This window comes from Mixophyes fleayi, chromosome 2, assembly GCF_038048845.1.
Source record: "Mixophyes fleayi isolate aMixFle1 chromosome 2, aMixFle1.hap1, whole genome shotgun sequence".
Taxonomy (NCBI): Eukaryota; Metazoa; Chordata; class Amphibia; order Anura; family Limnodynastidae; genus Mixophyes; species Mixophyes fleayi.
Genome location: NC_134403.1, coordinates 219579337 through 219606703, shown reverse-complemented (window position 1 = coordinate 219606703; position 27367 = coordinate 219579337). Strand labels below are relative to the sequence as shown.

The window sequence follows — 27367 nt, the reverse complement described above, 5'->3', positions numbered from 1 at the left end:
GTTAAGAACTTAAGGGGTGCACGGATGATACACGCCACCCTATTCATTATATAGAAGAACTGGATTTGAAGGTGCTATTAGCACTAATTACAGGTGCCCTTGTTTCTGGGTGAGACTGCTCTATTTACACTTTTTATGGTCATCTGTTGATTGATTTTCACAGCTATTGTTATTCTTGGTTTATCCACACAAATTCTGGATTTTTGATTATTTGTTTACAAAGTGTACTGGCCACACACTTTGTTTATTACAAGAACATCTGTAAGTTATACATTATAAATGTTTACTATTTCAATTTATTGTCATTTCTGCATTTGAAGACATGTACAATATTATGTACAAAGGTATCCTCTTTTAGAGGTAGCTTTTATATTTTTCCACTGTTGGTGGTTTACTCGAGTTTTATGTATTGTTATTATTTATATTGGTTATAATAAAATACCATTTGCATTTTAGACGAAGTCCGCCTTCTTTTATTTTAATACACTTATTTACTTTGGTTGGTTTCCTTAGAGCACCTGTTTTTTTTTATAGATTTGGTTTCTTTTTTGCAAGGAGTGTCACCCTTGATTGGGTATGCGACAAGGAACAGACATTTTGATTTATTTTTTCAGTTGTCTGATAGTATATATTTACTTTTGGGTTTTGAGTGCTCATGATATGTTATTTAATCTTACAAGATGTAAAAAGCAGCTTTTTACAGCTTGTTAAACTACCCCATTTAGTTATCCCCATAGACAACTATGACTTTGGCAGTTGGGAGCAAAACTGTATTGAATGCTGGAGATATGTCTGATATCTACGGTGTCACAGAATTAATAAATAGATCACATACTTTTAGTTTGCTATAATCCTGCAAAAAGTGCCATTTACACAGAAATTGAGGGCTACAGGTATTTGATAGATAGGCCCTTAAATTCGCATTTTATAGCTATCTTTATAACAGGCTTAATGGCACAAAAAATAATAGGAAATTCGCTATGGGCCTGGTGCCCCAATCAACAATAGGAAGCAGATGGTGGTGGATGCAATCAAACATTAAATGCTTGCTACCAGATATGTGTTGGCTAGACAGTGGAAGTTCTTTGCCAAGCAATAGATGGGTGGTTATTTTATTGCACTAAGAACATTGAACCTACTTATACCTTAAATAAATAGAAATAGAGTAACAATACTTTGGGGATGTGGGTAAGTGAAAGTCTATTAGGGCTGGACTGCCACTAAGTCTATGTCTGCTATCTATTTTCTCAGCAGAAAGGCATTTAACACAGCCAGTCAGTTACACATTTTTCAACATCAAACTGTCATACAGCTTTGACAGAGAGTGGTTTAAAAGCTGAAAGGCTTAGATAAAACAATTTTGCAAGCCGTCAGTTAAATCATGTACACGAGTGTACAGTATACTATACACATTTTAAATTTGTATGTGTAGAAAAGCATATATAAGTTTTAAAAATGAGTACATTATAAAACATGAATAGGACACAGAAATTGAATTCATAATAAATCAACCAGCCCAAATACAGCATGTCTTCCTGATGAACACATACAAAGCCAACAAGTATGATTGTGAGTTCTGTCAGTGTCATGTAAGGCATTTAATCACATACTCTACTGCACAGAAGAGTAACTATACCCTCAGATATTCTGCCTGTCTCAGAAAATTTACTTTCCTTAGTTCATATGAGGATATAACAAGGAAGTCATATGTGGAAGTAAAGATACATGTTTTCAATTCTAGTGGTAAAAAACAAATAAAATAAAACAACCAAAAAACATTCAACTCCATGTGCCCATGTATAGGCAAGTTTGAAGTGGAAGAGGCAATGCTAATGTAACCAACATCTACTTTTCATCCATCCTCTTCACCTCTCCTGGAAGGGAGGTATGAAAAGTATTGAGTTTCTTCTATGTCAGTAGTGGGCAAGAGGCAGTGGCATCCCAATTGTTACACTTACCTGCTCACCGCGCCGCACTTCCGGGTAGTCCCCGTGGCGATCACATGACTTGGAGGCGGGGAATTCAAATGTTATTTCTTCCTGCTCTGACACACTACCTGTGTCAGAGCAACGAGTTATCTGCGCCTGTCTGTCTCCTGGGTGAACCTTCCCTGTGAATTCTGTGTCTCCTAGATTTGGATTTCCCTGTGTACTGACCTGGCAAGTTTCCTGACTACTCTATTGTTTATTCCCTGGCACCTCCGTTTGGATTACTCTGTGTACCGACCTGGCAAGTTTCCTGACTACTCTATTGATTATTCCCTGGCACCTCCGTTTGGATTACCCTGTGTACCGGCCTGGCAAGTTTCCTGACTACTCTATTGACTACTCCCTGGTACCTCCGCTTGGATTATTCCGTGCACCGACCCGGCCTGTTTCCTGACTACTCAACCGTATATCCCTGGTACAAGCGTAGCGGAGAGTTTCCTGCCTAACAACCCGGATTACCTTGCTGTTATCACGGTCAGTGTATTACCGCTTACATCGTGTATGCTACTGTTACCTTGCTGTCCATCTCATAGATCCTTGTCCTTACATTGGTAGGCTAACCTGGGGGCCGCGACCTGCGGTTCTCTGGCAGCAAAACCCATCCTGCCTTGCGGCGGTTCTTGGAGAAGACCGGGAGGGCCGTTAGACTCCGCGCCCTGGGAAGGCCGGCACTAATACCAGCTAAGGTAATCACCAGATTGTAACACCAATGGGCCTTCACCAACGACCTCCAGCTGGCTTCTCCCGATCTGCCTCATTCTCTGTTTTGTTATAAAGCAGAAAATATGACTGAATAGGAGCACCTGGCATCAGTGTCATCTGACCTCCTCTGTACACTGCAGGAAGATCACGCAGTGCAACCAATCAGATCAGGAGGAGTTAGTGCAGTGAATTTTGCACCATGTTCTCTCCCTCTTGCTTCTGTAGGCTTGGCTCTGCAGGTAAGTGTGGGCTGGTGTGAGTGGCATGTGATGGGAGTTTTGAGTGGCTTATGAAGGAGGTGTGAGGGGAATTTGGAGAGGTCTGAAGGACATATGGGAATGTGTGAAGCGCATGTAGAGAGGTCTGATGGGCATATGAGTGTGCATTTTGGGATGAGTGATGTGGGGGTGTGAAAGTTCTTTTGGGCTGTTTTTTTTATTCTTGACATAAGGGTAATATGCAGCTTTTTTGTATGCAAGAAACAGTGAATATATTCAATTTGAACCATTATCAACATACACTACAGAAATTTTGGATAAGAAGTGTTGGGAGGGTAGCAAAAAAGAAGTAAACTGGGGAAAAAAGAGGGTCAGGAGGATATTTACAGTATAGAAGATGTTTGCATGATAAATGTTAACTAAAGTGACCAAGGAACATTGTTGCAATTATGGATTACTAATTAGTGTAAGCATTATATTAAGTATGGGGCATGGTTTTGTCCTTCCTTGAAAATTCATGGGGTCCAAACCTGGGTGAAAAGATCCTATCTGTCCTGGAGATAGTATGTGATATTGTTCTCTGCATGCAACATGTCAAAAGCAGTTTTTAACAGCTGACAGAGGTGGAGCATGTTTCCACTGGATGTGATGACTGACTAGTGCCTGGGGCGAGAAAGACAAATGCCGCCCCCTAGCCCTCAATTTTAGCCAAATTAACCTAAAATATTCCAAAATTGCGCCTCCCCTTAGCGTTGCGCCCTGGGCGGTCGCCTCTGTCGCACAGCCCTAGTTACGGCCCTGGATACCAGTATATGCAAAGCAAGTTTTATACAATATTTGGATTGGTTTTGGGGAGGGTAAGTTATTGAAGCTTCTACCAAGGAGTTTAGAAGTCTGTGGATTTTGTTCCACAATGAAGAAATATTGGGACAGGACAACCATAAATTGTAGAGAGTTCCACTGTGTTCACAGTTCCTCCAACAGGTTGTGGTCACAGTTCCTTCAACACTTTTATTCAGTTTTTGGGGGTATAGTACCACATGTAATATAATTTGTATGCTTTTTTTAAGATGATGTTGTGGTATGGCATATCACCTCTCTGATCTCCTCCCAAAATTCCTCCTTAGGCAGGGGTCCAAGGTAGGATACCATTTTTATTCCAATAGCATGTTATAATTTGAGGAGATCATGCCTCTCCTCATGGGAGTTTGCAAGCATATTTTCTTGAAAGTGGAAAGTGAATGAAAATATCCTGTAAGGGAAGTGAAAAGGCAAGATGCCTGATCTGAATATTCAAGAAGATTTCAAAGAATGTAGGACTCAATATGAGAAAATTTTGCTGAAAAACATATATTGATGCAAAGTATCTTCCATCAAATTCATCTAATCCATCTAATCCCTATGAAAGTCGAGGATATAAAAATATATCCATTCATATAGGAGTAATAGAAGAAATAGCAGTTGAAAAAAATAAATTTCGGTACACATCAGTCCCACGTTTTCAATGCAAACCTGAGGGTAGGCATCAGATTTCGATTTTTATGTCTGGAAGGCTTGGTAAGGCCCCAGAGGGATGAGTAGAGACAAGAGAGATTTGTTTCTATGTCTAGATAATTGTCCCAAAAAGAGCAAAAATCGCTGAGATCTGTGCTAGGTGGCACTCTAATAGTAGAGTTTGGCATCAGGAAACCCACTACCTCCATATTTAATACAATGATTTTTTTGTGGACGTTTGTTTAATCTTCAGGGGCATTCAATTTCCTACAAATTTGGAAAATACCTCGATAAACATTGATTATGGGACTGCTATTGGGGGTTTGAAACTAATATAATAATTTTGGAAGTGTTCATAATAATGGCTATGCTCCTAGCTAGCCACAATATTATCAAAGGTTTCCAGGTGAAAATGTGTTTTGCAATTATGCTCAGCAGCGACAGGAAATTTTCCTAATACAGAGTCCCATATGAGGATGTTATAAATTTCCCCAGATACAAACTGATAAATATACCTCCTTATCTAAAGATTTGTCATTCAATATGGAACAAACAGCGAAAAACCCCTTGTAACCGAACTCCCACTCGATACAGATTAATCCATAGTGTTACCACCACCAAGGACTAGGTGTCACGATCAGCTTCTGCTTGTACTGTGGCACTGCATCAGCATGCTGCTTTGCATCGGCAACTCCTGACTCTGGGTCTATATTGGAATTTATTATTGTGTTTACCCTGCAGTACCTGTGAACCACCAGAGGTGCTGCTATCATGCCTTTCTCTTCTCACTACCAAGGGTTAACTAGCTGCACTAAGCTAATCATTTGCACCTGATTGTCTCCTATTTATACCTGACTCTCCCAGTTACCTGTGCTGGTCATTGCTGTTTATGTTGCTGTTCCTCATTGTTGTGCTTTCCTCTTTCTCCTGTTCTCTGGGACTCCTACAAGCTGCTGCAGTCATCTCTGTATCTGATTTCTCTCCATTCAGCCAGTCCACCTGCACCAGTTGTATCCCTTGTTACCAGTTCTCAGCATCACCCAGAAATCCTCGGTTCGCATCATTTCCTGCATTCTCTGGTTTATACCTGTTCAAATAAATATTATATGTTTTCATCATATCCTGGACTCCATAGCTGTCATTTCCAATGTCCAGCATTGAAATGTGACAGTATGACCAGCCCAAAAAACAGCTTTGGAGCCGTGTAAAGATTCTGCTTCAGATTTTTATTTCTGGGACTTTTACTGCAATTGTTTTCATTCACTTTCTCCTGCAACATGTCTGCCTTACAAATTACTGAACTACCTCTGCTACAGACTCTACAAGTAGATATAATTTTGTTACGTTCTCAGCTGGCTCAGTTTTATGGTTTACTTACAGACCCAGTGAGGAGACTGTCAGATTTTGTTTCTCACAATTCAAATACTGTTGATTTGCCTAAACCAAATTTAATTTCTCTGCATCTGAATCTGTGAAAACCGCACCTGTTTATAGTGCTATTACAAATTTGCATTTAACCAAGAACAACAATGTAAAATACTCCAGGTTAGCATTTTTTCACACTGCACATGCTCAGAAAGGGAACTTATGCAAGTGCGACTATTCAGACTTGCATCTTTTTGGCATTCATTCTTCCTTATGCCTGAAGAGGCATGACGGGTGAGGGAAGGGGTGTTCTAATGTAAGCAATTGTTCAAGCAATTGTGTTCAGATTCAGACAGGGACATAGTTCCAGATATGACTGAAAAAGAGGTTTTGTTTGCACATGGTCAGGGCGAGATGTAAGTAGCGGATGATAATGATGACAAACACCTTAACATAGATTAGGATTTGCTGAGTGTGTTGTTGGATAGATTTAAAAAAAAAAGTTTGCATATCGGGAAGTTTTACCTGCTGTATTACCTAAATTATATAAGTTTAAAAGATTCTTTATAGTAATTAGGCTCATAACATATAAAAATTGCAAGTTAGGTGCAAGTGTCCGAGGGGTGTGTCTGTTGTCAAGTGGACACATCTGTTACTCATTCAGTGCTGGACGCATCTTCAACTTTGAATACGGTGTACATATACATGCACTTACGTGCAAGTTTTGCAAATGCAAGTTGCGCTTAAGCTTGCGGTCCACTCTGCATCCAGCCCTTTATCTTTTTAGGTGGTCATTTCAGGTTAAAAAACGAGGCAATATGCACTTTATCCTTTGGTTGGATGTGGAGCATCAGGATTTCTGATTTGGAGATCCTGATACTGTGAAAGTAAGGTGTATGTCATCTGCGAAAGGAGATATTTTATGGTTGGAGTCACCTATATTCCATCTCTGAACATCTTGTGATGCTCTAATCTAGCAGTCAGGGGTACAATCACCAAGGCAAATACTAATGGGGACAGTGGGCTAGTATCATTGTGTATATTGACCAAGTTTGAGTTGGAGACAAGGACCAGGATTTTGGCCACTGGAGAAGTGTATAAAGCTTTCATGCCCATAGGGAAATTGACTTTCTGGCCACATTTTCTCATGTCTGGATGCCAGAACATGAGTCCAGAGCTTTACATGGAGTGAAGCTGAGGAATCAAGTCGTCAAAGCTTTTATTTTATAATAGGCAGCCCAAAAAATATTGGATTTTCTGATCTTTTATTGATTCAACAATTTCTTTAATTGTGATTTCAGCACTAAGTTGTAGCGCTGTCTGATGATGAAGCTGTGGGAGAAAATCATAACTGTGTTGCTTTTGTAATGCTTTGGTCTCCCAAGGTGCAAATAAAGTCAGTGTGTTGGTGCTAGTTTTAAGATAATTTTAAGTGTTTGCAAACAGAATCACTCTTATAAACCTTACTGTCAGAACATCATTTCGTGTAGGGGCTAAAAAACACAATTTAATCAATTTCCTTTATTACATGCAATTTCAAAACAAATATTCAATAAGCAATAGTACACCATACAAATTTCCTAAGAAGCTTCACTGAACAAATAATTCGTGAAAAGTCACGGCACATTCATGCAGAAGTTCTCGTTTTATTGCAGGTGAAACTCATTGGATATATACCAAATAGATCTCTAAAACACCAGGGGGCAAGTGTATCAAGGTCCCATTTTTTTCAGCATGTTAAAATCGCGGCAAATCGCAGGTGATAATCTGCGATTTTGGTCAAAATTTTATCAAATGTAGCAAGCAGTGATTTTTACCCTGATCTTCAAAATCGCTGGTCATCTCTGGCGATTTGCTGCGATGTAAAACACTCCCGTGTTAGCTAACTCTCCTGTGTTGTAGCAGCGTGTTGTATAAACACATCACTGTAACACTGCCTGTCATACTGCCGGAACTCCGGCAGCTGTCAAAAATGTTAAAAACAGATCAATTTTTTTTTTTAAAAAAAAGCGTGGGGTCCCCCCTCTATTTAGTATTAACCCTAGTGCTGCCAGCCCACTGCTGGTTCCGTGAAAATCGGGTAAAAATTTTGCATGGGGTCCCCCCTATTTTAACGGAACCAGCACTAGGTAAACCAGCCAGGGTTGGTGGCACTATAGCCGGGGGACACGCGGCAGGGGTCCCCCTGCCATAATGACTAAACAACCCCAGGCTGTTCAGCGCTGAGCTGGATTCCCTAGGGAGTGGAGTCCGCTGAAAAAAATGAGCGGGACCCCCCCTAGGGACACCCAGCCCAGTGCTGATAGCACTAGGGCTCTTCCTACACCCCTGGGCGGTGGGTGTAGGGTAATAACGGCAAATAATGTTGAAAAAAACAAACAAACGCCATTTTGTTTTTTGGAACTAAACAAAGTCCAAAATAAATTTGTATCCAAAGTCCATGCTTGTAATGTCTTCTACCCAGGGAGGGCCCATTGTTGTTTGCAGTCTTCTGTTCTTCAGCAAGGGGAGCCCCATATTTATAACATCCCCAAATCTTCTTACTTGAAGTGCCACCAAACTCGGCTGGTTTGCCTAGTGCTGGTTCCGTGAAAATAGGGAGGACCCCACGCAAAATTTTCCCCGATTTTCACAGAACCAGCAGTAGTCTGGCAGCACAGAGTTAAGACTAAATAGAGGTGGGACCCCACGCTTTTTTTTGTTACACTTTAATCTATTTTTTACTGTCTTGACAGCTGCCGGAGCTCCAGTAGTATGACAGGGCAGTGTAACAGTGATGGGTTTATACAACACGCTGCTAAAATGCAGCGTGTTGTATCTGGCGTGTTTTAAAGCACACTCTTCTGAGTTTACTTAATCGCAGCTTCATACATTTGAGACTTGTATAGCTGGAGTGGCAAACAGTCAGGAGAAAATCGCTGGATTTGCAAAATCGCACCTTGATACATTTACCCCCAGATCTCGACCCACACACTTGGCTAGCACCCAATTCCTTCTCTACTTTGCAAAAACTGTGGTGGTTAGAGGTGTACATCAGGCTAATCACAAGGGCCAGAACCTGCAAGTCGACAGTAAGAGGACTTGGGCACCACTTTGAGGTTCTCCACGGAGACAGATACGGAAGTACTTCCCTCCACACAGTAGCTCACTAGTATCAAGACCAAAACAGCTCCATCTAAAGCATCGCCTCCAGGACCTGTTCCAGAGGTAAGGAAGCTGTTTACATCTGGGGGATTGATCTTTCGAGTATACAGGGAGTGCTGGAGAAATGTAATTTATTCAATTCACATGCTTTCTACCTTTTGTGTTTGTAAAGTGTCCTTCAACTGATGATTTTCGTCAAAAGTTCTGACTTTTTCAAAGATGTTGAGATACTACATTCGGCAAGATTATATGTCATCCTTGACCTGGGAGCTCCCAAACACAGTTCACTCAAACAAGAGAGCGGAGTTAAATGTTTAATTAATGCGGTTACACAAAATCTAATTATTTAACCAGTAGAAATATTTAAAAAGCTAGGAGCCATATGTTGACTATATAATATAGTAAATTAAAATAAAAATAATTATATAAGAAAAAATAAAAAAAAGCTTCCATATTATATTCAAATAGAAATATAAACTAGACTGTCATCCCCGACCAGGACTGGTTTGACAACTTCCAACGCACTCAAGCTAGTTCAGTCAGTGTGAGATTAATTGAAAATATAAAGTCTTGACTTTGTGGTACCGGTGTCACAGCCTATTAGCCAAAATGTTGTCCGGGGTTCCCAGATCTCTGTTGGAGGTGTTAACTGGCACCAGGCACCGCGCTGCACATCTGTTGGGCATGCATGAATCTTAGACCCTTCTGGGTCATAGTTTTGCTCATTTCCAAAGCAATTGTGGGAATTGAGGTACCCAACTGTCCAAAATATTGGCTATTTAGTTATATCAAATTGACCATTTCCCAATATAAAAAATCCACCTTGAAGTACCTCAGCAGTGCAGTGAAGGCTGTGATACTGGTCCATTGGAGATGCCCAACACCCCCTTCTATTAAGGAATGGTTCGGACGTTTGGACTTTGTACATGTCTATGTATGCCATGATTTACTCCTCGGCTGACAAATATAGAGAATATTACTTACTATGATTTGAATGGATTGAATTTAAAGTCCAAAATTAAGCTGTTCCATTATACCATCCATAGCAGCAAGTCAAATAAAGGCAAGTCAGCAGCAACTCAAAAAAGACAGATAAGCAGCATAACTATTTCACAATACACTCATCTTGTGCTGGTATTGATGGAACAGAGCTCATGATAGTGTATGTGATAAAATACCTAACAGCCGTTTTGTTGCTCCTGTGGCACATTTATCAAGGGCTGCTATCTATATATATATATATATATATATATATATATATATATATATATATTGTGACAGTCACTGGAAGGAGACTAGGCAGAGGTATGTGACTCTGCATTGTGTGCTTTAAACATCAGGGAGAAGATAGATGTGTAGGAAAAGCTTCACACAGAGTGTTTCCATGTGGTAACAATCCATGGTAAGGGTCCCTGGTGTTATGTATGGAGAAATAGAAGGGTGGGCTCCATACATAAGGCCCGGTCCGGGTCTTCTGGTCTGCCAGGCTCTAATGAGACTGATCAGGAGAGGCACCTGTTAGGTGCCTGTGAAAAGCCAGCTAGAATAGGCAGTCTCAGACCTGGGGAGGAGGTGAGTTGCCTTCTGAGACACTCTGCTGCAGTGAGCAATAATATGTTGTAGTTCTGAGAGAGGGTCTTGCTAAAAATGTATTAGCTAGTAGCCAGATGGCTAGGATTTTGTTTATATTTTGTTTTGTTTACAAGCTGGTGAATAAACTGGCTGTGGCTGTTATCCTGAAACCACTGGACTTGTGTAGTTTATTGCTGCTGTTCACTGCATCTTCCCCAAGGAGATAGTACCTATCCCCCTGATTATACAACAATATATATATATATGTATATATATATATATATATATATATATATATATATATATTATTCCATCTTGCATCACTTTTCTTTTCTGCCACTGCTGTGTGGCAATGTTTCCTAAATGTGCTATGAACTGCCGTGTGTTTGTGCCATTGCTCTGTCGATTAGTAACCAGCTAGCTCACTGCAGTCTTAGAGTTCAATGACAGCACTGTTAACTTACCCGCCTTAAGCCCATTGGTAGCTTGTTTTGTGGGGGCCCAAATAAACCAAGCACTTCAGCCACAAAATTGGCACTCCTTGTAGCTGAAGTGCTTGGTTTGTTAAACTACCTGCTACCTCTCCTGTTTCTGTGTGAGTTTGCTAAACCTTATTAGCATATGGGTAGGTGGGAGGGTCAAAGGACAACTCCATCTTGTACCACTTTTCTTCTCTGCCACTACTGTGGCAATGTTTCATAGGTGTGCTATGAACTGCCGTGTGTTTGTGCCGTTGCTCTGTTGTTTAGTATTCAGCTAGCTCACTGCAGTTTTTGGCTGAAAGTGGATGAAAATAATATTGTGACCTGTGAGGTGGTCAAAATTGACTGAAAATTATTGGAAATTAGTGTTATTGAGGGTTATAATAATGTAAGAACAAAAAAGAAAAACCAAAACACACAAGGTTGGTTTTGCCAAAACCAAAACACGAACTTAATACAGTTCCAAAACCAAAACCAAAGCAGGGGGGTCAGTGAACATCTCTAAACAAATTTAAATAAACATCCAGAATTACTTAAAAAGGATTCACTTAACTCTTCAGGGTGGAGTGTCCGCCATTTGAACATCTGAATTTGAAAAAGATTTCTCTTTCACACAATTTTCGAAACCTATTCCCACTCCGTGTAGTACGCTTAATATGTTCCATAACAGTAACAGTAGGATTAGTGGGATCTGCATTATGCAACTCCATAAAATGTTTAGCTACACTGTGAGAACTAAATCTATTACGAATATTTCACCTATGCTCCATAAATCTAACCCTTAAAGTTCTGGCCATCCTGCCGACAAAAGCACACTGTAGCATATAAATTACATAAATCACATCACAACTACAAAAGGAGGAGATGCTAAAATGTTCTGCTGACACCTTAGAGCTAACACGATTGCATTTATTTTTCATATGTTTACATCTTGTTTTATTGCATCTATATTTAGCTTTAGGTTTTTCAGACAAACCTGAAGTTACCCTATAAAGTGAAGGTTCCTCCAGCTAGCAAATTGAGGTCTCTCTTGGGCCATCCATGTTCTAGCAATAATTACTTTGGCCAGGGTAAGGAGATTGAGAACATATCTGGTAGCACTTCTATCTAGCAAAAGATCCACTCCCAAACCACAGATACATGTTTTGGGGAATAGCAATGGGATCTTGATACTCGTATTTCTTATACCCTTCACTATTCGCGACCAAAATTCTCAGACAATAGGGCAACTCCAAAGTAAGTGCCAGAAGGTAGCATCAGTATCTCCACGTAGTTGAATTTGCAAGTATCGGGTACAAGAGGTAGCCTCTCTAGCGCTGTCTATCATATAACTCCAATCTTCATCAGTTACAGGACCCAAATCTGTCTGCCATCCTTGGCGTAGTCCCTCTAAGTTATCAGTGGTAAGGCACTAGAGCATTTTAGCATAGAGTATAGAAATGGTTTTGGTTAAGCCCACCTGTTTAAGGAGTGAGCAGAGAGGATCTAGAGTGAAGACGAGAGGAGTGTTGCCAAATTGTGTCACCAAGGCGTGTCGGATCTTAAGGTAAGTATAGAATAGGCAATTTGGTAAAGGGAAGTCCAATTGTAACTGAGCAAATGATTTGATACTGCATTATGGTATATCTGTCCAAGGGAGGTTATCCCCGCAGTTCGCCATTGAGGGAATTGTTTTAGTTTATATAGTTTAGGAAGATAAGAATTAGCCCATAACAGGGTGTCAACTTCTATTCTCAGTAAGGCCTGCCTAACTAATGGTGGGACTTTTCTTGTGGCCTGGGTACCCATTAGTGCTTGTATGGGTGTTCTATCAAATCCTGTCCATCTTTTCACTTGATTTAACAGGTCAGCCATAGGGGAGTCTCCCACTCTCGCAGATGCACCATTTGTGTAGCAAAGTAATAAGTCTGGAAAGTCTAGGCCTCCATTTGTACGGGAACGACAGAGGGAGGTCAGTTTAATTCTTGCCCGCCTCTCCCCCCAGACCAGAGAGAATAGATACCTGTTAATTTCAGAGAAGAGTCGTTTCAACTAACAGATTTTTATTCTTTCTGAAAATAATACTTGATTTTTTCGGTAATAACACTGCTCAGAATATGATCCTGTCTTAATAAATGATCATTTTTATTTAGAATCTTATTTTAACTTGTTCTGATTTAGTATTGACTTTTGATATAAATTTAGTACCCTTCATTTTATTTTGTAAACTTTGAGGTTTAAATTTAGGTGTTAACAGGGAGTCTCGATCTAAGGCTATAACATATATATGCTTTTTTTACAAGGTCAGATGGATACCCCCTATCTTTAAAAATGGTCATCAATTCTAAAGATTGTTGTTGGAATATAGTATCAAAAGAACAGTTTCTTGCTATATGATGCAATAGACTTTTAGGGATATTTTTTAACCATTGCTTATAATGACTGCTATTAAAGCATATATAATTATTACAGTCCACTATTTTTTGATAATTAGCAGCAATTATACAGGAAACTTATGCCCACGTGGTCAAAGACAAAAAAAATCACTGTCTCACCACTTTAATTGTATGTGAAGGATAAATGATGAGAATTGGAATTTAAGTGTGAAGCAAATTTGTGAATCAAATTAACATCTCCTTCCCATATAATAGAGAGGTTGTCAAAAAAATGGGCATAGAACAGCAAAATCACCCCAAACGGACCATCCCAGAAATAACTCTGTTCAAAATGGCCTAAGTGCAGATTGGCAAAACTCGGGGCAAACTTTGTGCACATGGTCTGCAAATAATAACGAGAGTGAAATAGAAAGTTATTATGTGTAAGTATATACGTGATAGAATTCAAAATAAAATCTCAGTGTCTTGCCAATATCCTCACATCTGTAAGGTGAAAATCTTTAACTGCTTCCACGCCTGCTGAATTAGGAATATTCGTATAGAGGGCTTTTACATTCAATGGGGGGTATTCAATTGTTAGCGAGACGGGTGAAAATCCCGCGCTCGAAAAAATATTACCGTTAATACGGTAATTTGTGCGTAAATACCGTTAATAAGGTAATTTACTCGCTGGATTTCAGCTCGCAGCTGAAATTCAGCGAGTAATTACCGTATTAACGGTAATATTTTTTCGAGCACGAGATTTTCACCCGTCTCGCTAACAATTGAATACCCCCCAAAGTGAGAAAAATAATATGATGACTCTAAACAATATTCCTGAGAGAATTTAGAATGTGAGTGCTAAGCTTAGTGTGTAATCTGTGTTATGCTTAGTGTGTAATCTGAGTGAGACAATGAGATATTGAAGGTAATAATCAACATATGTGCTAAATTAGTAGTGACAGACCCTACTATCGGGTACCCTGGAGATGAAGAGAGGGATTTAGGGATTTTGCGGAGGTCCGTCCTCTTGGAGGACTCTTAATTCTCTTTGAAACAAAGCTTTAGGATCCTTATCAAGAGATCTATAAAATGATTGCTCACCCATCTACTGTCTAAGTGCTACCTTAATATAATTAACAGTATCTAAGATTACAACCCCACCCTTATCAGCTGGTGTGATGGTTATTGACATAATGACCTGTAATTCTTTTAGAGCTAGTCACGCTTCCTTAGATGAGTTCTAATTATTTTTACATTTGGACTTAGTGTGATCCTTAAGACATAGATTCATCATCATCATCACCATTTATTTATAAAGCGCCACTGATTCCGCAGCGCTGTACAGAGAACTCATTCATATCAGTCCCTGCCTCATTGGAGCTTACAGTCTAAATTCCCTAACATACACACACACACACACACACACACACAGACAGACACAGAAAGACTAGGGTAAATTTTGATAGCAGCCAATTAACCTACTAGTATGTTTTTGGAGTGTGGGAGGAAACCAGAGGAGAACATACAAACTCCACACAGATAAGGCCATGGTCGGGAATTAAATTCATAATCCCAGCGCTGTGAGGCAGAAGTGCTAACCAATTAGCCACCGTGCTGCCCAGATCTGCCATGGTAGCTTTATAACAGTAATTAATTGCAGAGCTTTTATGATGTATAGAAATTAGATTTCAATTTAAATTTGTTAGGTTTCCTACTATCCAAACAATTTAAACCTATATGTTGACCTTGTGGGGTACTGATATAAAAAATATTGTTGTTGCCACAAATCTCTAATGTAATAGTTAAATTCTGTCATGAATGCCAGGTTTTAGAGATCTGGATCAGGACCCTTGGGTTGAGTTGGCTTAGTAGACGAGAAGTTGAACCTGGGAGCCATGAGGAAGCTCCTGCTCATTTGGGCATGGCTTCTGTGGGTACTGGTGGCCTGAGACACGAAACTTAGGAGTCTGAACCAGGGAACAAAGGACTGGAATCTGCAGCACCAAACAAAGGACTAGTCCGGTCATGGGAAACTCAGGACTGAGACTTGAACACAGGCACACAGACCTGGAACTCGCTACAGGGAACTCAGAGCTGAAATGAACCACTGGAGACTCAGAAATGGCAACCGATGAAGCAATCAATGGGAGACTAAACCCACAGTGAAGTGTATCAGATGGATGCAGGAGGAGACTGCAGTGGACAGTAAAAGAAGAACTGGGTAATGCTGGTAGCAGATACTGTAGTCATGGTACAGAGTGCTTGGTAATGGTGGTTGGAGACACTGCAGTCAAGGACACTTGGTAATGCTGGTGGGAGATACTGCAGACAGGAACAGAATCAGAGCCAGGAGATCTTCACCTAAAGGATGAGAATTGTTCTGGCAATGTGCAACCAGCAGTTCCTAGTTTAAGTAATGTGCCCTGTGCTCTGAAAGGCTGACTGAATCATGTGACCGGAGTTGCTGGAGACTGGTTTGCCAGAATGAATTATGTAATGCAATCCAAGATGGATGCACCCATGTTTACAGATTGTGACACAAGACTCAGGAGTACCATAAGCAGCCAGAAGGGGCACGGATGACTGTGAGGTGACATAGCCGGACCAGGTAAGTGGGGCTAAGAGCCTAATCTCTGACAAATTCAATGTATAAATCAAACATGTTGTGCATTGTGCTGGGTGAAAATTTAAACCTCTCCCCAAAACTGTAATTTGTTTAGAATTGTTTGAATGAGAGGATAAAGATACCTTTGGGAATTAACCCAATTTTTTCTGTCATTGAAAATTTTCTCTTCCACCTCATTTTACTCTCCTTTTCTCAAGGTTTGGTGTCTTTTTAGGGAGAGGTTCAAAGGGGTTTTAATAAATAAAATGATCTCGTACTCTCTCTAGATCTTTGACCCTGTAATTTTTGTTTTATGACCCACCTCTTCTGCTTGTTCTTCATGGACTTTAATTGATGATTATTTCTGATTTGATGGAATTCTATTAGCCTCAGCGGTTACATCTGTAGATGAAAAACACTTCTGAAGGTACACTAGAAACACCCACTAGAGAGTTTCTATCTCTCCTATTACCTCTAAAGTTGGTCCTGGCCTTAAAATAGGGATTACCAGAATTAATAGAATGGTTCTTAGTTTAGTTTTTTTTTAACATTCTGGGCCTCAGTCATTTAGGAAAGCAAGGCAAAAGAAAGGAGTAAATTTGATCTTGGACAAACCATATTACAATTCAAAGGGTGCAAATTAGTTTATTATTTTGCAGGTAAGGAAAATACTGGTTCATTTGTCATCTAGCACACAAATACTTGATAACTTTATTTTTGCATTGAAATGTAAAGTTGATCTAGGACATGCCCTACCCCAACTATCAATCTGTACCCACATTTTAAATTTACTTACCCTCCAATACAACATGGTTATGTCAAGGTGCAATGCTACTCCTTTTTTTTTTGCTGTGATCTCCTTAATGACTCAGGCCCTCTAACTCTATTAGAATCCTAATCCAATGTATCTTCTCCAAATTTGTTATTTTTCCAACCCACTAAACTTTTTTCATATTTGGTAACTCTATTGTTAATTAGTTGGTCCCTAGTTGAGAAAGCTGGGGAAGATATATGTACCAATAGGAAATATTTCATCTTTTCTCTTACACAATCAATTTGCTCCACTTTTTGTTCTCTATACTTGACTAAATGATGCCATTAACTTAAAAGAACATTGGTTCAGAATTTTATTCCATTCTTCCAAAAGAGGTGCATCATTAACAATTGCCAGATGTTTAAAGATACGTAAACCTCTAGGTATTTCTTTATCCTGTAAATATATCTCTTAAGAGAAACACCATCTTACTAACTTTTCATCTCTGCTTTTAGCAGATTTTCTAATTTATAAAAATATTTCAATAAAGTTGATTGTTCTTCTCAAATATCATTGGTGGAGGTATTGTTCCACATAGAGATATATCTCTCTCATTGTTTAATCTGCTTGGTAAAACACAAAAATTCTGCTGTATTCAACCAATATACAGTATATAAAAATAAGGTTGTTTTTATAAAAAAAAGTATATAATTCAAACAAATATATGAAATAAATATTTATAAATTAATATAAAAAACTCAATAGTTATACAGCAGCCCTGGAAAACGCACAAATTTGTAGAATTTCTGTAAGCTCATTAATTAAACATTCAGATTCTATCTCTTGATTGAGTAAATTATGATTGGCAGCTTCTAGTTAAAGGATGACATATAATCTTGCCCAATGTAGTATCTCAACATGTTTGAAAAAGTCACAACTTGTGATGAAACATGTCAGCATGAAGGACACCTTGCTGGGATTTGGACATTGATTTAACTTTTCCAATTCTCTGTTAATCAAGAATTTCTATAACATGTTTGCTTTCAGAGGACTAAGACTGATCATCCGATACAGGATTTAGCAGCTGAGCACTCAACTTCCCCATTCAAAGGGAATTGTCAAAGGAGGTTGAAACAAGAACTTTACTTTATCACCATGAGGGGATGAGAGGTTCCCATTAAACCACTTGCCTCACAGCTGTAGCAGAGTCCATATTTGCTCATAGGACAACATATACAGAGAATGAACACTTCACAGTATGCCTGTCATCTAAGCTGCAAAACGGACGGAATATAATAGTTGAAGATGTAACGTAGGATCTAAAAGCTGATGGATAAAATTTCCCCGTTGTAGGGAATTAACTACGGTGGGTGAAGCAGGATAATACAGCCTTAATTATCACAGGGGAGATGAGGTGTCCCTGCATAGCTTCCTGGTTCACCGCTGTAGCAGAGTTTATCTTGTTGCAAGACAAGATCTACGGGGAGCAGATCTTTCAAATTAATTTCAATTGATTTACTGTACACAGTCTCTATTATTAAAGATAATATGGATACTAGGTTGTTATTTTTTAGAATGTACTAAATAAATGATAACTAGAATCTGATTGGTTGCTATCGGCAACATCTCTACTTTTTAAAACCCACAGTTTAGTAAATATGCCCCTAGATCTTTGTAGCTGTCCGTTATTTGTTATTATTAAAGCTGATCCTCTTGGTTCACATTCCCTCTTATGCTCTGAATTTTCTCTGAATAGCTGCCACTTGCTGAATGTGTTTAGGAGTTGTCTACCCATGTAAGATTCCAATTTATTTAGTGAATCTATTTCCTACACATGTTTTTATAGCCCTCACATTTGTATAAATATGCTATGAGTTTTTTTTATTAAATTTGTAGATGATTTCTAATATATCTTTAAAAAAAATTTTTTATAGCTATAAGCCAATTGTGTTTTTTTCTGCCATGTTCATCATATTTTATAATTTAGGTGTCAATTATTTATAAGACAATAAATGCTACTTAGCGCTCTGTTTGTTTGATTATATTTGACACTATATTAAGGGAGGTGGCACTCCCACTCTGTATGGAGCCGACTTGTAACATCTAAGGATATAGATGCTCCTTATATTGAAGCACTTAGGATTTTTTGGTTTGTGGTTTATTCTACCTGTGACTGGATCACTTGTAAAAAATGTATGGTATAAATTTATTTAAAGGAAATAGCGCAGGGTGCTTATTTATATCATTGCAATGTACTGTTTTTACTATATGGTGTGGCACTTTGTAGAGGAATGGCATTCATTTCTGAGGTTTTCCTTTCTGATGCAATAAGCATTTGTTGAGGAAGTCTTTTGCGTATTTTGGTAGGGAACTTGTTTGGGGTTTTGTAACTTTTGTTTGAGAGTTCTCAAGTTAGCAATAGAGTGGAGGAAATGTGTGTTCTCCAACTGTCTGAAGAAAGGCCCCATGTTAATCTCATGTTAGTTGGTGTGTGAGTGTCCAACACACCTGAAGACACAGGAAGGTCTAAATAGACTTGCTGTTAGATTTCCTCTGTGTCTACAACAGGATGCAGGAAATCACAGCAAGTTTTAGGATATCACAGATAAGTATAAATATTGTTAGCTTTGCATTGCATGTAAGTCCATGTTTGGGTAAACATAATGCACCCTGATACTAAAAATAACTCAGACCTCAGGGGGCTGGCTTACCCTGTGAGGCTGTGTCCAAAACTGTATAAAACAGCACTGGTTTGTACTGAATGTATCATTCGTGTTCCATCTGACCTGATCACTGGGACCTTCATCATCATCATCATCATCATCATTTATTTATATAGCGCCACTAATTCCGCAGCGCTGTACAGAGAACTCATTCACAACAGTCCCTGCCCCATTGGAGCTTACAGTCTAAATTCCCTAATATAGACACACACTCACACAAACAGACAGAGAGGGAGACAAACAGACAGAGAGGGAGACAGACAGGGAGAGACTAGGGTCAATTTTGATAGCAGCCAATTAACCTACTGGTATGTTTTTGGAGTGTGGGAGGAAACCGGAGCACCCGGAGGAAACCCACGCAAACACAGGAAGCAGGAAGAACATACAAACTCCACACAGATAAGGCCATGGACGGGAGTTGAACTCATGACCCCAGTGCTGTGAGGCAGAAGTGCTAACCACTAGGCCACTGTGCTTCAACCAGTGTGAAAGCAAATAAACATCACTTGCTTCAAAGATCTGCTTGAGAACTTCTCCATGCTGAAAATCCTTTGACCTACAAATTAGACCCAAAATCTAATGCGTTCCCGGCTGTCTGAGGTCTGGACCCAGCTTTCCAGCACCACCACTATTCAGAAGCTCTGGCCAGTGTGATAGGCGAGGGGGGATCCATCCACAGCAACCCTTATCTAGAGTAAGAGGTCAGGGGTACCAGCAAGGGCAATGACAGTTACCCAGAAGGAACCCAGTTCTGGATGCTGGTAAGTAGTCCAGTGGTGGCAGCATTTGTAAGCCCCTCCTACTGCGGTTAGAATGCGCATTTGGGATAACGAAAGGGTACGGTAGCAAAGTAAGCCCAGCCAGTTCCCAGCAACAACAGACAGGGTGTCATAGATGGTCCATCATGTCACACTACCATAACAGTTTTGTAGGATGAGGATTCTCTTACCAGCATCCAATCTCTAGCAGCATTTAAATATACACAGAGGGAGTGCTAGTGCATTATAACTGTGTTGCTTTATTGAGGTTCTCCTTTGCTGCAATAACAGCATCCACTCTTTTGGGAAGGATTTCCACTATACTTTGAACAAGGCTGCGGGTATTCGCACCTATTCAACCACATGAATTTTAATTGAGTCGGGACAGATGTTGGGTGATAGAGCCTGATTCGCAGACTTGTGTTCATTGGTACTAAGGGGCCCAGGCCAAACCATGAAAAACAGCTACACACCCCGTTATTTTTCCTACACCAAGCTTTACAGTTAGCAGTACACATTCAGGAAAGAAGTGTTCTCCTGGCATTGGCCAAACCTATATTTGTCCATCACTGTCCATGACTGCTAGATGGTTACTCCAGAGAAAGTATTTCCACTACTCCAAATACTAATTGGTGGTGTGTGCTTTACACCATTCCAAATAATGTTTGACATTGCACATGATAATCTAAGGCTTGTGTGTGGCTGCTCAGCCATGGAAACCCAATCCATGATGCTCCTGCCAAACAGTTATTGTCAGTAGTGAGGACAGACACTCAGTGATCCCATACTGTGAACTGGTGTGGCCTACATCTTCAGGGCTGAGCTGCTGTTGTTCCTATAGTTTTCCATTTCACAATAACAGCACTGACAATTGATTGGAGGAGCTCTAGCAGAGCAAAAATTTGACAAACTGACTTGTTGGAAAGGAGGCTTCCTATGATAATGCCACGTTTAAAGTCACTGAGCTTTTCACTATAATCCATGCTACTACTAATGTTTGACTATGGAGATTGTATGGCTGTATATTTCATTTTATGCTCCTGTTAGCGATGGGTGTGGCTGAAATGGGCAAACATACTAATTAGAAGGCTTGTCTACATATGTTTGGTCAAATAGCATAATAGGTATTGAATTCCTCTCTAGTAAAACATGTGTAAATTCCAGAGGAGGTATTTATAACTGAAAGATTATGGCTAAAGTGTTTGCCAAGTCTTAAGAACAAAATTTTGTTGGGTGCAGCAGGGCAACAACCCCATACATGCAGCCAATGTCATTAAGAACTATCTTCAGCGTAAAAAAGAACAAGGCATCCTGGAAGTGATGATATAGCCCCCACAGAGCCCTGATCTCAGCCTCATTGAGTCTGTCTGGGATTACATGAAGAAACAGATCAATTTGTCCAGATCAATTTGAGCAAGCCTACATCCACAGAAGATCTGTGGTTAGTTATCCAAGATATCTGAAACAACCTCCCTTCCAAGTTCCTTCAAAAACTGTGTGCAAGTGTACCTAGAAGAGTTGATGCTGTTTTGAAGGCACAGGGTGGTCATAACAAATAATGATTTGATTTAGATTTCTCTTTTGTTCATTCGCTTTGCAATTTGTTCATTGATAAAATATAAACTACTAACACTTCTATTTTTAAAAGCATTCTTGCTTTGCAGCATTTTCTCCACACCTGCCTAAAACTTTTGCACACTATTATATAAGGTGATTAAATCTCGCCATTGTCAATAGAAGCTTGCCGCCATCAAGTACAGTATTGCTAATCTGATAGTGAGTGTGACCAAGGTAGCCCTACATTTTACATACACAGACAAGCTAGATGTTATTCTCGGATCCCGGGCTGTTAGGAGTAATGTGACCAGTAAAGGCACCATAAATGGCAGTTAATAGAACCAATAGAAAGTTATTTTACCCTAATTAACTGCTTCTGATTTTACTTTTTCATCACCATCATCATCATCATTGCTGTTTTTCCCCCCTAGTAACACCACATTGCGCACTAACTGAAGGGTTAAATCTCACCAACAGCCTACTTCTTTCACTTTATAGTAAACTTCCTCAGAATGTGCATCCATGTATGAGCAATGAATATTGCTATTTAATGAGAAGATTTCTTAGTCTCCAATTAGTGACTACAGAGGAATTGTAAAGTATTTTTTTTTTTTTTTGGGACTGCAAGAATATATTGCTCTATAATATTTTTTATACTTTTTCAAAAAAATTTTTTAAAAAAAAAATTTTGGTATTATTTTGGTATTTTTTTTACATTTTTAAATGATTTTTGGCTAATTAACAAATTGCTATGGACTTATCAGAAACAAATACAGGACAAAAGCACCACTGGACTCAGCAGCACAGACACTGGCCAAAGCACCACTGGAATCAGCAGGACAGAGCACTGGAAAAAGTACTACTGGACTCAGCAGGACAAAGCACCACTTGACTAAAGTAATCAGCAGGACAGAGCACATTAACCTCCCTCTTCAGTAACCACAGGGAGAATGAAGATGGCGGCCACGAGCGGGGCATTTATGAGATCCGAGTCTCACGAGATCCGATGCGAGACTTGAATGTCATAGCCTCGTTTTGCATTCCTTGGGCGGCCGTAAGTACCCGAACAGTGCTCGGATCCCTTCGGATCCACACTGTTCGGATGGGCTCGGATTAGCGAAATCTGAGCCCGCTCATCTCTAGTTATAGTCAGACATTACTTGCACCCAGATTCAAATGGAAATGTATCTTGAGTTAAGCTTGATTTGTATATAGTCGGAACCCCTTACAAGTTCAGTGCTCTTTTTCAAACCTAACTTATGTGCAAGTTGTGTTCGGACTTGAATCAGGCACATAGAGTTTCTTTTTATGTTTGGAGGAATTTCTTGTTATGTGTCTTCTATATTTTATGTAAACATGTGATTAACATGTATTGCTCTGCAATACAAACTGAAGCACATCCTAGGCTGTGTGAACTGGCAGGCAGCCCATGACTGAATCTCTTCTTGAACAAGTCACCACTAGATATATATGAGGCAGTTTTACAATTCAAGGTACAATCTGCTCACTGTAATGGACTGTACCTGTGGATATCACACATCATATGGCTGCACTGTCCAGCACCACTGTCTCCCTCTCTTGTTCTTGCATGTGTGTTTCTATGACAAGTACGCAGATGTCATTGAGGGGTCGGAACTTGTCCCCAGGGCTCTGCTATGCTTCAGATAGTGTGGTATTCCCCCCGCCCTCCAAAAAGTGAGGGACTGCGGGGGATATAATTCTTCACGAAGCATTAAACTACATTACCTGGTGACAGAATAGAAACACAGACATGGATTTTGATAAATGGCGTAAAGTTCAGCCAAGAAAAACACTGTCTTGGAATTGGACCTGGATATTTGGTGGTTATTTGTGAAATTTGCATTGTGGCTGGAGTTAGCTATAGTGTACACAAACAACTGGTGAAGATCTGTCCACTTATGTGATGCATACATGGGTTTATACATTATTAATTTAGTCATTAGTGGTGTTTATTAATGTGACAGTAACATTGTTTACAATTTAATACCTTTACAACATTTATGAACTATTTTGTAAAAAAATTACTGCATACAATTACAGAACGTAAAATTGAATATCAAACATTTATTCCCTTTGATATCAGTGGTTAAATGACAATTAAAAGGGGTTTAAGTCATGCAGAAATTATTTTACTACAATCATTAATTAAACGTTAAGCATCAGATTTAGAAAAGTGTCATAGAAAAGCACCTTATTGCGCACATACCTATATCCATACCCATCTGCACATACAGAAACACAAAAGAAACTGCATATGCAGCCAATCACTGCAAAAGCATATATAGTCCTTACTGGTACTCATGCTGTACTAACCATGCACATGCACCAATCAGCACTCATGATGCATTCTGGAAATCTTAGTTTGTAGTCATGACCAAGCACAAGCAGATGATGGGCAACATTTATAAAAGGCTATAAAACCCACACAAGGCAACATTCTCTGTACATTAGTATAAGTATAATCTTTGTACACAATATCAGGGTTCTCAATCTTTCATCAGTTAATGGTTTACATTGCTGTGATTTTCTCTTGCTGCACTCGCATATAATTGTTTGAAATATATTTCAAAGGCTCAGCAATACCTCTCTTTGTGTTGCATTCCACTTTCCACAACAGACTGTAGCATATTTCATATTTACATTTGCATATTTCATATACATTGATTACATTATAGTTGAATAAATATTAATATGCTCATTGCTTAGCATTAAACACAATAAGAGTGCTTCACAGCTTGCATATAAATTACTTTATGGATCTATTCACAGTAGAGAATGTGACAGGTAAGGTCAGAAACCAAACTGCAACTAATATATTATTCATTGTAAATATGAATACATTGAGACATAGGTCTTGGAAGGCTAAACAATCCAGTGCTCCTAGCCTTTATATTAGCAGTGGACTGCTGACAAAAAATGCTTTGTGAGGACACTGTTGAGAGTGTTAATGCAAGGACTCTATTAGGTAATTTACTAACCATAACATTTGTATATGTGCAGAGTATTTAATTTTGTTCAATGATCGCTTTTATTATATATACATAGGAGCCACTTGCTGCTTTTGGGAATTCCCTTTGCAACTATTTTGAATGACTATTTGCAGGGCTGCAGTCTCTAGTAAAAATTTCCCAATGCTGGCAAAAATAAAATGCCACCTACTGGCAAGTATAAATTGGATTACTCCCTTACTAAGTTACAATTTTCCAATTTTTCTTATAAAATACAGGTTGTTTGAAACTCCTATGTCTTAATGAAATCATGACAGTAAGGTGATATCTTCATGTGTAAAATTTGTCATCTTTACTACATTGGTAGATTATAACCTAAAAATGTGCTTTTCTACATGATTACACCTATATAGATAACCACCTTCAATGTATAAATACCAGGTAATAGGGGGAAAGAGGCATTGTGGAAAACCTCCAACCTGGGAATGCGCCTGTAAATGTTCCACCTTCCACCTCTTGAAGTGCTAAAACAGGCGCAATTCTACAAAAATAGATCTATGACATCACAAAAGAGAATTTGCATTACATTTTAGCAACTTCATTAATGACATTTTGAGTGTGAAGTGTGGTGAAAGCACTTTTATTGCTTTTGCATTCTTGGTGCCTACCTGTAAGTAATGGTACCCTCGCTCTTTTCCCTTGGCCTCTTGAAGCATCAGCATCTTGTCCTGGTGGTGGCTGCCTGAGCTTGGATAGGCCTCCCGTGCCTGACTTACAGTCATTGTGTGCCACGTGCTTCTTTTAAGTGTTTGCCCATCCAGAGACATAGACATTCCAGCACAAGCCAGGCATTTGCCCTCCCCACCTCCACCCTTTAGACTCTTCAAGGTTAAGTCTCTGAAGGCACTTTCAGGAGTGTCCACTCCAAAGGGAGCTCCATGCTCCATGGCATGACGTGCAGACACCAGAAAACTGCTGTCGCTGTCAAGGTTGTCATCAGAGCTCCACCACCCTGCCATCTTTGATCGGTGCTTAGGTTCTGACTTGCGATCTTTACTTTTACTCCTCTTAATGTGTCGAGGCTGGGAGTGCTGGTAGCCTTCTCCCCCACGTCCCTCATATCTGGTGCCATTGTATTCCCTCTTAGAGGGTGTCTCCAGGGAGTGGGATTTGGCAAACAGCTTTTGTACTGAGTGCACGAGGTGGCGAATGCGACTTGGGCTCTCACTGCGCTGTTCTGTGGTGCTGGTTCGTTGGTACTGCAAGGTGTGGAAACCATCATGGTGCAGGGGTAGCTGTTTCTCAAACTGGTCCAACAGAGTTGGGGGCAGGCGGTTGATCTTGCTGGAGGTGTGAGCAATGGCCATACATTCATCACAGTCAAACTGCTGGGGGTTGTGGTGCATTCTGGGGTAAGTGCCACCACTGGAGGACCGGGGCTCTGGCATGCTCAGAGAACCACCAGGGCAATCTGGTGTCACGCCGGTACTCCTAGAAGGGCAAAAGTGCAGATCAAGGGAACAAGACTCAGATGCGCTGCGGGGATAGGACTTGCGGAAGTCTGGGCCGTGATGAGTAAAATCCAATGCTCTCTCTCGGGTTTCGGGGATACAATGACATGGAGGCTGTAATTGGCTGCCTTCTCCATGGTAACCTTTCATCCTGCTAATACTGAACAAGCGGCATCTTTCTTGCCCCTCCCAGTTCACTGGGATTACCTAAGATAATAAGAAGGCAGAAAATTAGTATATACACAACCAAATAATAAAAAGTTAAATAGAGAGAATCCATTCTGGAAACATCAGTCTTAAATATAGCATTTCCAACTAGTTGAATGTACAGAATTGTAAAAATGCATTAATCATAGCATCACATTAATTAATGTTAGAGAATAACCACAGCTAGTAGTCAAAAAATTGAAGATCCTATGATATAGTTCAGAAAATGTATATGTTGCGCTAAATGCATTGAACAATCTTCTTGCAGGACATGGAAATTACATGTCAAATCAGTGCTAAAGAAGACAGCAATATTTCTGTAAAATACAATTCCTTTCTGAGTTAACTCATTCGAAGCATTACTTTCATCATCTTCATCACCAACATTTATTTATATAGCACCAGCAAATTCCGTAGGGCTTTACAATTGGAAACAAACACAGTACTAAAAAAAATACTGGGTAATACATACAGACAGAGAGGTAAGAAGACCCTTCTTGCAAGCTTACACTCTATGCTACAATGGGAGTTTGATACATGAGAGTAAGCACTGCATATTGCATATTGGTCCAGGTAGAATGCAAAGGCAAAAAGTACTCAGTGGGCTATATGATCCAGTCACACAGTAATTTTGGCCACAGGGTTGTTGTCTTGTATTAACAGTGTAGAGGGTGGTAATAGGGTAAACTAGGGAGACTAAGAGGGTGGTTGAAGAATATAATAAGCTTGCCTGTATAGGTGGGTGTGAAAGGTCCGGGCCTTACACTGGGAATATAGTGCCAGCCTGGTCTGTCATCAGTGGGTCAAATGAACAACCACAGCCCACTCTGATATTAAATGCCGGCCAGAGGACAGATCTATTATTGCTGTGGTGTCTAGAGAGGGAGGGGGAGGCAGCTCACAGGAAATGTGAAACAGCTATGGACCCTGTGATATAAAAAAAAGAGTGGAAGGGGTTAAA

The 27367-nt window shown here is 39.7% G+C and overlaps 1 protein-coding gene across 5 annotated transcripts in view; it reads right to left on the bottom strand.

Moving 5' to 3' along the window:
- Nucleotides 1-27367, bottom strand: part of DLGAP3 (DLG associated protein 3) — a 406147-nt gene that overhangs the window by 166240 nt on the left and 212540 nt on the right. For all 5 annotated transcript variants that reach the window (XM_075195497.1, XM_075195495.1, XM_075195498.1 and 2 more), the window contains one exon: nt 25357-26406. In XM_075195497.1, coding sequence (XP_075051598.1) covers nt 25357-26349 — 993 coding nt within the window. In that variant the 5' untranslated portion in view covers nt 26350-26406. The remainder of the gene's footprint in view (nt 1-25356; nt 26407-27367) is intronic.